We start from the raw sequence: 15700 nt of genomic DNA, 5'->3' as shown, positions 1-15700 counted from the left end.
TTGCGTGGATTTTATTCTGAATCTACCGATGTCCTTCAGTAACATAGTTAATAGAGACAAGACCTACAAATGTGGAGAAAAGGAAACTAAAAATGAGTAGTTTCAGATGGATTTTGAATATAAATGAAGACCTACAAATATTTACTGTCTGTAGTTATGATATTAATATGAATGTGAATAAAGAAAAATTGACTTCTTCTGTGTTCATTCTTGAGGCTTTATAAGGCAGGGGTATCCTAAATCATAAAAGAAATGCAAAGATGAAAGAATCATGAGTTATGAAATGGTCCAAAGTTCTATAATTTGGAAAGGATAGTTTCCTTTAACTGTAGGGCAAAAAACTTCTAAAGGCTCAGATTATCTTTAATTGTTTATCATCATTACCTCTTTCATCTCCATCAGAATGGAGGGATCTCAAAGCTGGACTGGTAATAGAAAAAAATACTTGAGGGGCTTCCAAACCTCAGAGAAAATATCAGAAACCTAGGAGACTTGGGCCTGTATCATTCAAAGGAGGCATTAATGGGTGCAGAGGATACTTACTTTTATGGTTATGTCTAAAAGTATGTGAATGTAGATTTATTATGCCACTTTTGTGCAAAGTTGGATATAATAGTATATACTAGCACAGTCATATGCAGAATTTGGCTAAGACATTTTCTGAATCTGAATAATATTAAAAATAGAACATTCCTCTAAGCTCCTTTAAGGAGAGCAAGCTACATATTGCCAAACTTTGGGGAGGCCCCATATTTTCTTGTTTATATAATGACCATGACAGGTTTTGAAGGTTTTTTTGTTTTTGTTTGTTTTTTTTTATGCTGATATATACTAATTATCTGAGGAGTTAAGCAGGCATCATTATAATCTCTCTTTCATTACTTATAAGAAAATATATCTAGGATTAAAAATTTTTCAGTCTGGAAAACAGGAAATTTATTTTTATGCATCTTTGAAAAATACTGGGGTTAAGAAGAAAAAAAGAACTTTTTCTTTCCTCTTTCCATTTGGAAACTTTTGATATCTTGGTGGAGAGAGCTACTAAATGCTGAAGGCTACCAGCCACAATTACACAAACGTGGTTGCATGTTAGTTTAAGGTTAGCCCACACCAGAAAGTATTCTTTTAAGAAATGAGAACCTTTTAGAGTGAAGATAGTAGAAGAAGAAGTTCCAAGGGAACAAAAGTTCACATACTTCTCAAAAAAAGTCAATAAAAACAACTAAAATAGATAATGAGCAATTTAAAGCAAAAAGGCTATTACAATAAAAAAAACAGATTGCCTGTAAAGACTAGAGTACCAAAAGTGATACAAAAAGAAAACTACATAATGCAAAGTATCCCAAGAGACATCCTCAGATGGATAAAACATACTTTTAATGCAATTAAGCAGTAATTTACATGGGGAAGAAAATCACAGGCCCAACAAAAAGAAGAGTTTGAAGAAACTGAAAATCCTGGGAGAAAAATAAGTTAGAATTAAAAGATGTTTTGGGGGTAGGTAGGTGGCGCCATGGACAGAGCACCAGCCCTGGATTCAGGAGGACCTGAGTTCAAATCTGGCCTCAGACCAAACACTTAACGCTTACTAGCTGTGTGACCCTGGGCAAGTCACTTAACCTCAATTGCCCCCCCCAAAAAAAGATCAAAAGTAAATAGTGAAGTAAATGATCAATAAGTACTTGAATACAATCACTAAAACTAATGAACGGATATAAAATGGAAAAGATAAAAACAGTTAAGATATAATCTCAGAAATTTATTGAAATTTTCAAACAAATGGAAAATATGTAAAGTCAAGTGAACAAATATATAAGAAAAATTATAAAAAATAAATGAATGATGTGGTATTCTAGGAAATCATCAAAGAAAATGTATAAGCATTAGCAAAAAGAGAGAAAAAAAGAAAAAATACAAACAGAAAGAATCCACAAAATCAGACTAGGAAGAATACAAGATTCAATATTCTTAGATACACTATAAATTCCAATGTTATAATAATATGACATAAAACATTCCAAATGTGCTGGAAAAAAAGAAAACTAAAAAATATTAAGTTGTTTACTAAAGAACGTTAATCAAGAACACAGTAGACTTCTCAAGGAAGACAAGGGATAGATAACTAACCACGGGAATTGGAATATAAAATATGCAAAATTAGGAAGCATTGGCCTTAAACCCAGAATTATCTAAACTAAATATTCTGGCATATTGTGGCAAGATGGCAGAGTGAAAAGTTGTATCTAAGTCTAGCTCCCCCTTCATCACTTCAGAAGAGCTAGAAATGTGCTAAAGAAAGAAAAAAATATGTACATAACCAAGAGGAGGGAATGAGAAAATCTTAACAAGGAAATCCCTGTTGAAAAATCAGCAGATAGACTAAACAACTGAGCAATCAAATAAAAAGCTCATAATGTACTATACTAATTACAATAGAATAAAAAAAATGCCATGAGAAATATCCAGGAAAAGAAAATCATTCTGTACCAACAATAACTATAATCCCAGAAATGAGACTGGATAGCCTATCAGACATCTAGAACTAAAACTCCCACAGATATTTCAAACTTAACACATCTCAAACTGAGCTCGTTATTTCCCCCCTCAAATTCTCCCTTCTCCCTAACTTTACCATTTCTGTCAAGGATACCATCATCTTCCTAGTCACCCAGGTTTGCAGCCTAGGTGTCATGCTCAACTCCTCACTCTCTCACACCTCCCATCATATCCAACCAGTTGTCAAGTCCTTTCTTTTATATCTTCCTAACATCTCTCACATATACCTTCCTTCTCTCACCCACGCAGGCAAGCCCTCATCACGTAATGCTTGGATTATGGCAATAACCTGCTGGATGGTCTTCTTCCTACAAGTCTCTCCCCTTACAGTCCACTTAGCTTTCAAAGTGATCTTCCTAAAGCATGCCTGACCATGTTACTCCCCTACTCAGTAAAATCCAATGGCTCCTTATTACCTGCAAGATCACATAGAAAGTTCTCTGAAATTCAAAACCTTTCATAATCTGGCCCCCTTTTACCTTTCCAGTCTTCTTACCCCTTGCAACTCCCTACATATTTTGTGGACAATGGTCTTCTTGCTCTCCCTCAAACAAAATGCTCTATCTCCCAACTCCAGGAATTTTCTCTGGTTGTCTCTGTCCTTGGAATGCCCTCCCTCCTCAGCTCCATCACATGACTTCCTTGGTTTCTTTAAGTCTCACCTTCTACAGGATCCATTTCCCAATCACCCTTAGTGCTAGTATCTTCCTTTTGTTGATAATTTTCAATTTACCCTGGCTATATCTTGTTTGTACATACTTGTTTGAATGTTGGTTCCCCATTAGACAGTGAACTCCCTGAGATCAAGGTCTGTGTTTGCCTTTCTTTGTATCCACAGTATAGCCCTGGCATATAGCAGGTGCTTAATAATTGCTAGTTGACCAAGTGAGAGGCTATGGTATGCATTGTTGGTAGAACTCTGGTATAGTTGATGATCCAACTATTCTGGACATCAATTTTGAATTATGCAGCAAAAGTGCGTAAGCTGTTGCTTTGACCTAGTAATTTCATTATTTTAGATATACCTCCCAAAGAAATCAATGACAAAAACAATTGTCTAACATAAATCACAATAGACACAGGAATACTCTGAGGTAGCAAAGAACTAGAAAGAAAGTGAGTGCCTATTGACTTGGAATTAACTAAATAACAAAATGTGGCACATGAGTGGCAAACCCAATAAATATAATAAAATCTAAAAAGCAGATAAATGACACATACTTCCTCCTTCATAGGAAGGAGGGCTACTAGGACAAATTATTAATAACTACCTGAAATAATATTAAAGTAATTAATAATCAGGAAAATGCATAATGGAAAAACTTTGGGGTATTATTAAACACTAAATAAACTAGTAAAGTTAGCAAAAAATGAGAAAAGTTGCCAAAGTCACTATGGGAATGCAGATGTCCTAATTCATTATGTATGGTACTAAGAATTTGTTAAGCCATTCTTAAATCATTACACAAGTTTTGTTATTGTTGTTGTGTAGTCATTCTCAGTTGTGTCCAACTCTTTGCGATTTCTTGGCAAAGATACTAGAGTTGTTTGCCATTTATTTTCTTCTCCAGCTCAATGTACAGATGAGGAAACTAAGGCAAACAGGGTTAAGTGACCTGCCCAGGATCACACAGCTAGTAAGTGTCTGAGGCCAGATTTGAACTTAGGAAGATGAGTCTTCCTGACTCCAGGCCACATATTCTATCCACTATACCACCTAGCTCTGCCCATGCAAGAAAAGCTACTAAACTCTTTATTCTATATTGTCAGTAGCAAGAAAATCCCCCAAAACATTCAAAGCGAAGTTGTTTGGGTTAATAAAAAGCCAGAAATAAAATATATGCTCAACAATTTGGGAATGGTATATGAATGTACTATATAGAAAGAGATGAATATGAAGAATTCAGAGAAACATGGAAAGATGTACTTGCATGATGTGATTCAGAATAAAGGATACAGAGCTAAAAGGGCAACACACATAATACAATAATATAACATGCTAGAAATGTAGTGTCCCCGTTAGGCTATATTGGCAACAGCACTCACACTTTTGGGTTTGGTCTTCAGAGGATAGATGCTATCTCTGGGTCTGTTTTCCTAGCACTACAGTACATAAGCTTTGTATGAACTATTAGTTCTTAGCAAAAGTATTTACTCAAGATGCTATAGAAAGGGGGGGCAGAGCCAAGATGGTGGAGTAAAAGCAGTGACTTGCTTGAGCTCTCCCCCTAACCCCTCCAAATACTTATAAAAAATGGCTCTAAACAAATTCTAAAGCAGCAGAACCCACAAAAAGACACAGCAAAACAAATTTCCAGCCCAAGACAGCCTGGATGGTTGATTGGAAAGGTGTATCACACTGGGCTGGGACAGGAGTGCAGTTTGGCGTGGGCGCACAGGCCGCAGTGACCCTGCAGCAGGTCTCAGAGGACTGAATCACAGGCAGCTGTGGCGGTCTCCAGACTTCTCAACCCAAGAATTCCAAAAACAACTTGGAAGGTCAGTGGGAAAAGTCTGTGTCAGCAGGAAGAGAGAGAAGCCAGTGGTCTTAGCTCCAGTCCCTGAACTTGGCGGAGGCAGCGGCTGCCTCCTGAGCTTCCGGCACACAGACTAAGGGGGAAATGAGTGACTGATCAGAGGGGGATTGCAGGGATCACTCTGCTGGTGCAGGATTCTCTTGCTTTGCCCATGCTTGGATCTGGGTCACAGTTCTGGGTGGCAGTCCTGGGGCAAGGAGGAGCACTGGCGTGGTGGAGCTTGCAGTGGCTGTGGAGAGGAAACCCTCCTCACAGTTCCAAGACAGAAAAGAATGCTCATAGATCAGAGCACAGGCCAGGAAAGGAGTAAACACCTTGCCCTTGATCATAGCACCTTGGAAGAACTGAAAATTTTCAGGTGCCTAGAAGTATCTCTGAACACAGCTGCACAAAACCCCTGAAGCTTGGGACAGTACATTCTCCACACTGGAAACAGACTTCTACCTTAACAAAAAGTTTATAACTCAAATAATTGGCTGGAATCATGAGCACACAGTGCAAAAAGAGTCAGACTATATTATCTTACTTTGATGACAAAGAAGATCAAAACATACAACCAGAAGAAGACAATGAAGCCAAAGCTCCTACATCTAAAGCTTCCAAGAAAAATATGAATTGGTCCCAGGCCATGGAAGAGCTCGAAAAGGATTTTGAGAAGCAAGTAAGAGAAGTAGAGGAAAACTGAGAGTGATGCTAAAGGAGACCCAAAAAAATACTGAAGAAAATAACACCTTAAAAATAGCCTAACCCAAATGGCAAATGAGGTCCAAAAAGCCAATGAGGAGAAGAATGCCCTTAAAAGCGAAATTAGCCAAATGGAAAAGGAAGTCCAAAAGCTTACTGAAGAAAATACTTCCTTAAAAATTAGAATGGAGAAATTGGAAGATAGGGACAATTTGAGAAATCAAGGCACTGTAACACTAATCAAAAGGAATGAAAAAATAGAAGAGAATGTGAAATATCTCATTGGAAAAACAACTGACCTGGAAAATAGATCCAGGAGAGAGAACTTAAAAATTATTGGACTATCTGAAAGCCATGATCAAAAAAAAGAGCCTAGACATCATCTTTCAAGAAATTATCCAGGAAAGCTGCCCTGATATTTTAGAACCAGAGGGCGAAATAAAAATTGAAAGAATCCACCAATCACCTCCTGAAAGAGATCCCCAAAGGAAAACTCCTAGGAATGTTGTAGCCAAATTCCAGAATTCCCAGGTCAAGGAGAAGATATTGCAAGCAACCAGAAGGAAACAATTCAAGTATTGTGGAAACATAATCAGGATAACACAAAATTTAGCGGCTTCTACATTAAGAGTCCGGAGGGCATGGAGTATGATATTCCAGAGGGCAAAGGAATTAGGACTACAACCTAGAATCACCTACCCAGCAAAATTGAGTATAATCCTTCAGGGTAAAAAATGGTCATTCAATGAAATAGAGGAATTTCAAGCATTCCTGTGGAAAAGACCAGAGCTGAATAGAAAATGTGACCTTCAAATACAAGACTCAAGTGAAACATGGAAGAGGTAAACAGGAAAGAGAAATCATAAGAGACTTATTAAGGTTGGACTGTTTACATTCCTACAGGGAAAGATGATATTTGTAACTCATGAGTCCTTTGTCAGTATTAGGGTAGTGGTAGGGAAAAAATTATATGTATGTATAGGTAGATAGATAGAGGGCACAGGATGAGTTGAAGATGAAGGGGTGATATCTGGGAAATAATATTAAGGAGTGGGAGAAGATTATACTGGGAGAAGGAGAAAGGGAGAAGTAGAATGAGGTAAAATATCTCACATGAAACAGACAAGAAAAGGCTTTTACAGTGAAGGGGAAATGGGGGAAGGTGAGAGGGAATGAGTGAATCTTATTCTCATAGGATTTGGCTTAAGGAGGGAATAACATACACAATGGGGTATGGAAATCTATCTTACTCTACAGGAAAATAAGGGGGGAAGGGGACAAGAAAGCAGGGGGTTGATAGAGGGGAGGGCAGATTATGGGAGAAGATAATCAAAAGCAAACACTTCTGAGGAGGGATAGGGTCAAAAGAGAGAATAGAATAAATGGGGGGTAGGACAGGATGAAGGGAAATATACTTAGTTTTTCACAACATGACTCCTATGGAAGTGTTTTGCATGACTACACATCTATAACCTGTATCAAAATGCTTGCCTTTTCAATGAGGGTGGGTGGGGAGGGAGGAAGGGAGAAAATTTGTAACCCAAAGTTTTAAAAATACATGTTAAAAATAAAAAAAAAATTTTAAAAAAAGATGCCATAGAAGGAACATCAGCTATAAGCCTCCCACGTAAACTTGGGGTGCACATGCAAATACACATGTATCAATGGGAAGGATGATGGAAGGGTGAACACACAAGTTGAGCTCCATGGCAATGAGGCAGCTGTGTTAGCAACAAGCATCAAGGTGACTCGTCTCTCCAGAACTGCAGGACCTGGGCATCTTCCGGTTGAATCCTCTCTGTGGCTCAGTGCCAAATTGCCAGGGTTAGTTTCCTTGAGGAAGCCACAGCAGACTCCGGTCTCCGCTGTTGGAAGTCCTGATCTTGGAAGCTCTTCTCACTCTTGAGTGACTGTGTCTCTACTTAATGTAACTTCAATCCTCTCTCAGTCACTTAATTCAGTGTCTTCTACTAGTTGAGTGGATTCACTTCCAAGCATCATGGCTGATGAGGAAGGGAGAAAAACCTCTTCTTCCACTCAAGTGATTCTTTCTCAGAGCCTTGGATCTTTGATGGGGTGCCACCTTCTGGGTAAGTGAATCTACTGCAAGACACCATGCTTTATGGAAGCAGCCAGGGGAGAGAAATTCCCTCCTTCCTTCTTGCAGGGGTCTTATTCCATGAATGCTGTGAGTCTTGATCGCCCACCAAACTCAAAATGCTAAAATACTTGCTTTTTGAAAATACAGGACCAAGAGGCAAGACTGACTCTCTTAGTTCTTTGTGTCAGTTGCTTACAACCAATGTCCAAGGCCTTATGGTCCTCGAAAACTGTTTAACTCTTTCATACCTTGTTGTGGGGTTTCAGGAAAACTCCCAAACACCTCCTTTACCCAAATGTCAATGTCATTGGCCAATGTTACTACCAAAATTTCATTTAAAGAGTACATTCCATTCTACTAGCAATAAGTTGTTTTTATATACTTTGTAATGGGTTTGGTTGGATGTTTGTTGGCAAGTTTCTGCTTTGTCAAGACAATATGTCTCACGTTTTAAAAAGGAGTCAACCCTATGCTGTTTGGAGGCAAGACATGGAAATCTGAGAAGCATTTAGCCTTTGAAAAATTTGCAGAGACATATGAACTTCAGTGAAATCTTGGTAAAAACAGTCAAGCCTCCAAATAAAAAAAATTACTCTAAACAATTGACACTTTTCAAATAAAGATAAAGCAGTTCCTAGAAGAGTGTAAGAACCCTCAAAATATGATGCTGGTGATAACACTAAATTTGAGAAGCATATTTCTGAGAAACAAAGAGGGAAAACAAACAGTGTTGAGAACCCTGGGCAATAAGAACAGGATTGCGTCAAGGTAATGTCAAAGAGAAACTCTTATTTTGAATGGGAAATCCAAATTAAGAAACCTACACAGTTATTAATATGAGGGAAAGTAAATTTCTATAGGAAGATTTCAAGTTACGGTTAAAAGCAGAAATAATAAGACTGTGTATTCCCTTCCAATAGAATGACTGTAAAAGACAAACCTAGCAATTGTAAAATTAATTGTAAATGGACAAAAGTCTTTAATAAAAAACGTTAGAAAATGACACATAAGTATTCTTACTATGGAAAAGAACATTTTTATTAATCAAACAAATAAATGAAATCATTCCAATGGATTTGTAATACTATCAATATCCTTCTAGTGATGCAGATATCTACCACTCCCTGCCCCGCCTCCCAACCCTGTCCCTTTATGACTACTCATCCTGTGTGATGATCCATCCATAGCTTTCCATAAATTCAGCACAGGGTAATCCACTTAATACCCTAGATCCCTTTCTAGTATTCTCTTGACATTGGATGTATACCAGTGAAATATGTAGGCTGTCTATTGATTGACCCTTCTACTCCCTATGTGACTGGCCCATACTGGTCATATTTTTTAATGACATCTTTTATACTACTTCTCATGCATAATTCTTCACTTGTCAGCCAGTCAGTTAATAAGCATTTATTTAGTGCTTACTGTGTCCTAGGCTTTGTGTTAAGCAATGAAAAAATAAGATGGGGGGGCAGTCCCTGGCCACAAGGAGCTTACATTCCAATGGGGGAGATAATATGTAGATAACTGTATATACAAGATATATACAGAGTAGGTGAAGGTATTTGAAGGGGGAAGGTACTACTAGAAGCTTAGTCTTGAAGGAAGCTGGGGACACCAAGAGATAGAGTTGAGGGGGCCAAACATTTCAGGCAAGCAGACCAGTCTGCACAATAGCACAGCTGCAGGAAATGAGTTTTGTTTTTTTTTATATTCAAGGACATGCAAGTAGGTCAATATGGCTGGCTCATACAGCACATGGGGTAAGGAGAATCAAGAACGGAAAAGCAGGAAGAGGCCAGGTTATGAAAAGCTTCAAATGCCAAACAGCATTTATATTTGATCCTGCAGATGATAAGAAGACGCTGGATATCACTGAGCAAATGGGTGACATGGTTAGACCTATGCTTTAGAAAAATCACTTTGGCAGGTAAGTGGAGGAGAGATTAGAGCAGAAAGAGAGAAAGTAGGGACACCCAATAGAAGGCTATTGCAATAGTCCTGGTGATAGGTCATGAAGGCCTGAACTCTAGTTGTAGCTGTCTAAGTGGATAAAAGGGAACATATATGAAAGATGCTGTGAAGGTAGAAATAACAAGATTTGACAACAGACTGGCTATACGGTGTGGAGTGGTCAGGGGGCTGGACTAACTCGGAGAACCTGAGCTCAGATCCTTATTTGTATGACCTTGGAAGTGTCTTTTCACTTCACTGGGCCTCAGTTTCCACATCTATACAAGCAGGTAGCTAATCATTACCATTTCTGTATATTACCAACAAAATTCAGCAAGAAAGGATAGAAAGAGAAATTCTACTTAAAATAACTACAGACAGTATAAAATACTTGGGAGTCTATCTGCCTAGACACACAAGGAACTATATGAACATAATTACAAAACACTTTTCACACAAATAATGACAGAGCTAAACAACTGGAGCTAAACAACTAAATTAACTGCTCAGGGGTAGACCAAGCACTATAATAAAAATGACAATAAATCTAAATTAATTTGCTTATCCAATGCTACTCCAAGTAACTACCAAAGAATTATTTTATAGAACTAGAAAAAATAATAACAAAGTTCATCTGGGGGAACAAAAGTTCAAGAATATTAAGGGAATCAGTGAAAATAATATGAAGGAAGAGGTACTAGCAGATCTCAAATTATATTACAAAGTGGCAATCATCAAAACAATCTGGTCCTGGATAAGAAACTGAGTGATTGACCAATGGAATAGATTAGCTTTACAATAAACAGAAGTAAATGACCACATTTAAAATGAATAAATCCAAAGATCTAAGTTATTAGGGGAAGAATTCAATATTTGACCAAAACTTCTGAGAAAACTGGAAAACAGTCTGGCAGAAACTAGGCATAGACCAAAATGGATATGTGATTTAGACATAGAGGATGAAATTATAAGCAAGTTAGGGGAGGATGGGAAAATTTATCTGCAATATCTATAGATAAGGGAAAATTTCATGACCAAACAAGAAACAGAGACATTCATAGGAAGTAAAATGGATGATTTTGATTACATGAAATTTAAAAGGTTGTGCACAAAACAAAACTAAATGAAGCTAAAACTAGAAGGAAAACAGGAAACTGGGAAAAGATTTTTATGGCAAGTTTCTCTGCGAAAAGTCTCATTTCTCAGATATATAGGGAACTGAGCCACATTTATAAAAATAAGGGCTACCAATGATCATATAGAATGCTCTAACTCACTAATAATTAGGGAAACGTAAATTAAACAACTCTGAATCTCACACCTATCAGATTGACTAAGATGACAGAAAAGGAAAATGACAAATGCTGGAGGGGATGTGGAAAAAGACGGACACTGATGCACTGTTAGTGGAGTTACGAACTCATACAACCATTCTGGAGAACAATTTGGAATTATGCTTAAAGGGCTATAAAAATGTGTATACCTTTTGACCCAGTAATACCACTACTAATTCTGTATCCCCAAGAGATCAAAGAAAAAGAAAAAAACCCCATAGATGTAAAAATATTTATAGCAGCTCTTTTTGAAAACACTTGTCATGTCAAAATGGGTGGGTAGGGAGAGGGAAGATGGTGGAGACAGAAAATTTGGAACTGAAAATAAAAAGTAAACAAAAAACAAAACAAATGTGGATTAGAAGACCTTCAAGATCCCTACCAAATCAAAACCTGTATCTCTTAGGTCCCTTTAAGCTCTATAAAAATGCTCTATAACATATTTTTACAAGGATTGTAGATTGGAATAAACATTCTGGAGAACAACATGTCCAAACAGAGGAAGTCATAAAGCTAGTTATACATTTTAACTGTGAGATTTCATTGCTATTGCTTTATGCTAAAAAAAAAACCATGGGGGGGGAGGAGCTACTTTACAAAAATAGTCAAAGCTATGCAAAACATTCATTTATTAGCTTTTACTTAGTCATAGCAAAAAATAAATAAATAAAATCAACTAATATGTAAAACAATCAAAGAATAGCCCAATATATTAGGGTACAATAATGTAATAATTATTAATTATTTAATTATGAATAAACAGTAATTATAAATAAAAAGATACACAGAATGACCCATATGAAGAGATTACAAAAGCATGATCAGCAGAAGCAGAACTGTATGTGCATTGAACTATATATAAAGCTATGTATAAATGAAATAGATATAAAAAAATAAAGGTAGTAAAACTTCAGACAGATTTGAAAAGAGAAACATAGGAAAAGTACTTCTTGTTTGCTATCTCTTAATTTGTTTGGGCCAATTTGTTAAAAATTCAGTTTTAATTCCTTATTTTGCATGTTTATGTGGTGATTTGTCTGTTGATGATTATTAAGTTTAAAACAAACAAAAAGTAAAGAACGAGGTCCTTACAACTTCATTGCTAAAAGATTGTGCTCAAAGAAATGGGAAGTATAGATTTCCACTGGGAGCAAACAGTAATAACTTGATTTAATCTCTTTTTCTTTTTTCCAGCACTATCCTATGGTCGGGGAAAATTCCAATTTTCTGGGATTAATATCAATCAGAAGAGCTGACTGTTTCACTTGACCTCTCTCATTCTCACCCTTCCCATCTTTATTACTCTCTCTAGCTCTTCCTCAATGATCTTACCACATTACCCCCCAAATTATTTATCCACAAAATGTTATATATATGTAAATGTTTTATTTTTCTTTCTCACTTTACTGTCATGGGCTGTGGCATCAATACATTCTGGTGAGGAAATGTTATTGGTAAGCCATGTCCATTTTCTACCCAACTTGGAAATCTTTAATAAATTATTTTATGTCTTTCAAGTTCTGCTCCCAATTACTAACAAAGGAAGACATATATTGAGACATTTGAAAAGTCTAGATATTACTATTATTAATCATAATGTAAGTTTATATTCAGAGTCAACATTAGGCAAAACTGTGAAATAGACAAATATTATCTTCATTACCCTGCTTCATGTTCTCTTTCTTCTCCTCACATCCACCTCCACCCCCCAAATTAAAAATCATCCTACATCCAGCAATCCAGTGACCTAAAACAACTATCCAGGGCTAATTATTGTTATGTCTTCATTCTTTCCCTCACCCCCAAACCTTCAAGAAACTTACCTGTCCTGTACCTTATTATCATCAATAGGTACTAATACTACAGGGCTGCTTCTAGGTAATAAAGTACATTTCAATTGTGACCTTTTGGAGGTAAAATCCTTTTAATTTAGCTCTTTGCAATCTTATAGGTGGCATATTCAAACTATTAAGGCAGATATTTTTGGGTAAGGAAGCCTCTTGGTCATTCAAATCATGCCAATAGATGAGCTACTTGGATTGCTAATCCTCTTCATACCTCAATAAGTAGTTTACTGACATCTTACATTGTCATATATAAGTGAAACAATCACAGTAATGTAACCTCAATAAGAAATGACAAAATCTTTATGTAGAAGATTTTTACATGGAAAACAATAATGCTCTATATAAACTGCTTATGTGCTTAGAACTTTCATTTAAAGACTGAGTATGCTTTTGGACACCTTCTATAAGGCAGCCTCTGAAATGAGTAATCAAAATTTCATACAATGAATGATGGCGGGACTTTCTGCTGTATAAGGGTAAAAATCTTGTTTACTTTTTAAAAGCAAAAAAGAAACTGAAGCTATTTAATTACCTATTTAAGGTGACCCACATGTTTTAATGGGAGGAGTCCCCTGCAGAGAAGAATCCAATCAGCCTTTGGGAAGACTGCTTTGTCTATAAAGGGGACAAAGACACAAGAGAGAGTCTCTCCTCGCGCCTTAGACTGTTTGAGTTGCTTTTATTTTCTTATACTTTCAGCATATACAATAGATTAAAGAACAAAACCTATTTTAAAGTGGACATGATTTTATTATTAAAAGTATCACAATTAATTTTAAATTATTCTAGCTGTTATTATACTTGGATTGATATGTGCCAGGAAAAGGAGATTTGAAATAACATTTAAAATGTCTCTAAAAAAGAATGTTAGAATCTTCAATGACTTCTCGTTAATAATATTGTCACCACTGGATGCTAATAATAATAACTGAACACACCAATGGAGAAAAGCAGGCTCAGAAAAAACTTTGAGATAAAATAGATATGATCTGAGAGAAGTTTGGCAATCAACTTTGATATATTGTACTATCCAGTAACCAGAGTAAACACCAGTAATTAAAAAATTCAACATCTAAGGGGGAAAAACCATACTAATTGTGAGGCTGAGTAATTTTTAACCACTAGACTTCAAACAACTAAATAAATACTTTTACTTTTATTTTCCTGTTATGGAGGTGGCTAGTGATAAGTTTATATTTAAAAATGGAAAACATGAAAAAAAATTTTCTTTGAAATAGGGGAAAATAAAGAAGTTCAAGATTGTGTACATCAAATTTGCTAAAATGTAGATATTTTAATTATAGTTTTTAGGTATAGTATTTGAAAAGCTTATATGCAATTAATCGGATGTAACAGAAACAGATATTTAAAACTGTCAGAAGGTAAAAAATTTCATGTAATCATAGAGGAATTTTTTATAACTAAAAAAAAGAACTGGAAAAAAACTTAGAATTTAAATACTAAGATTGCACTGGAGAAAAGTGACAATGAGATAATCTGATAGTAATATTTAATGTCAAAAGTTTAATTTAAACCATAGAATGTCTTCATTATGCAAAAGAATCAAGCAAAAGGGTTTACCATATTTTTTTCTTTTTTTTTTTAAATGAGCTTTTTCTTATTGTTTCTTTGAAAACAATGAAATGGGCTGCAGAGCAGCGACATGCTGTGAAATTAGGAAAGCAGTTGTCTTTGTCCCTCTGACCTCACTGTGACATTGTGGTGCAAGGCCTAATAAAACAAGAGCCCCATGTGGAGCCTGAACACAGAACCTTTAAAAGAGCTGGTTAATTTTACTTCTGTAGCTAATTAAATGGGAGGTCCAGTGAGTGCAGGAAATCAAAAGTCCCTTGGGTCTACCTTGCAGCTTTGTGACTAAAAGTATTTCTGGAAGCATTCATAATTTGTCACTTTTCACTGAAACCTAAGAAACAAACTAAGAGCAATTCAAGATCCCCAGGACATGGTCTGCCCTTGTGTCTTGGCCTCTGCAGCTGTAAGTCTTAAGGGAATGGATTTAGAAACATTTAAGCTTATTAGATAGAAAGGTGTCACCTACCCACATTGAGGCACGTGAGGATAAAAGTTCAAGGACTATAAATGAATTCCTAAAAAACATTAAACAGCCTTCTGGCCGTGGTAAGAAAAATGTCAACAAGTCAAAAGATAACTAGATAGCTATTGACCAGTTTCATGATGGCAAAGGTACAAGCCAAGAAGAATAATGCTTTTCCCACCATGTGTCTGAGGCTGCAAATGACACTAATCCTTTTTAATGGCCACAAAAGCTGACAACTAACTCAGCCTGAGAGTTGAAGACACACAATCGTCTCTAGCAATGACTCACCATAAACAGGTCCCGAGCACCAATATCAACAGCTAGGAGAAAGGCCTTTTCAAATCGCTGGTACCTATAAGAAAAAGGAAACTATTAGGTTAGTAGCTAAGACAGCATCACCCAAGAAAAGAAGCTATTCAGCTTTGTTTTCTGAGTTAATATTCTATGGTGCTTTTTTGGTCCTTCCTCAACCATTTGAAAAGTTTTTTTTTTTTTCAAATACAGATGGCGTCTTCTCCAGGTTCTGTGCAAATCCCCCTATGTCTGAAATTTTAGAGACTTAACCCAAGGAAGTTGTTAAGAAAAACTTTCAAATGGTACGTATAGGATATCTAAAAAGTCTTAGTGCA

General features: G+C 36.4%; 1 protein-coding gene across 1 annotated transcript in view; it reads right to left on the bottom strand.

Moving 5' to 3' along the window:
* Positions 1-15700, bottom strand: part of WDPCP (WD repeat containing planar cell polarity effector) — a 361203-nt gene that overhangs the window by 106909 nt on the left and 238594 nt on the right. Inside the window, exon 13 of the mRNA XM_027865293.1 lies at positions 15360-15423. Coding sequence (XP_027721094.1) covers positions 15360-15423 — 64 coding nt within the window. The remainder of the gene's footprint in view (positions 1-15359; positions 15424-15700) is intronic.

This window comes from Vombatus ursinus, unplaced genomic scaffold (assembly GCF_900497805.2).
Source record: "Vombatus ursinus unplaced genomic scaffold, bare-nosed wombat genome assembly UNPS02014778.1, whole genome shotgun sequence".
NCBI classification, from domain to species: domain Eukaryota; kingdom Metazoa; phylum Chordata; class Mammalia; order Diprotodontia; family Vombatidae; genus Vombatus; species Vombatus ursinus.
This window is presented reverse-complemented; position numbering and strand designations above follow the sequence as displayed.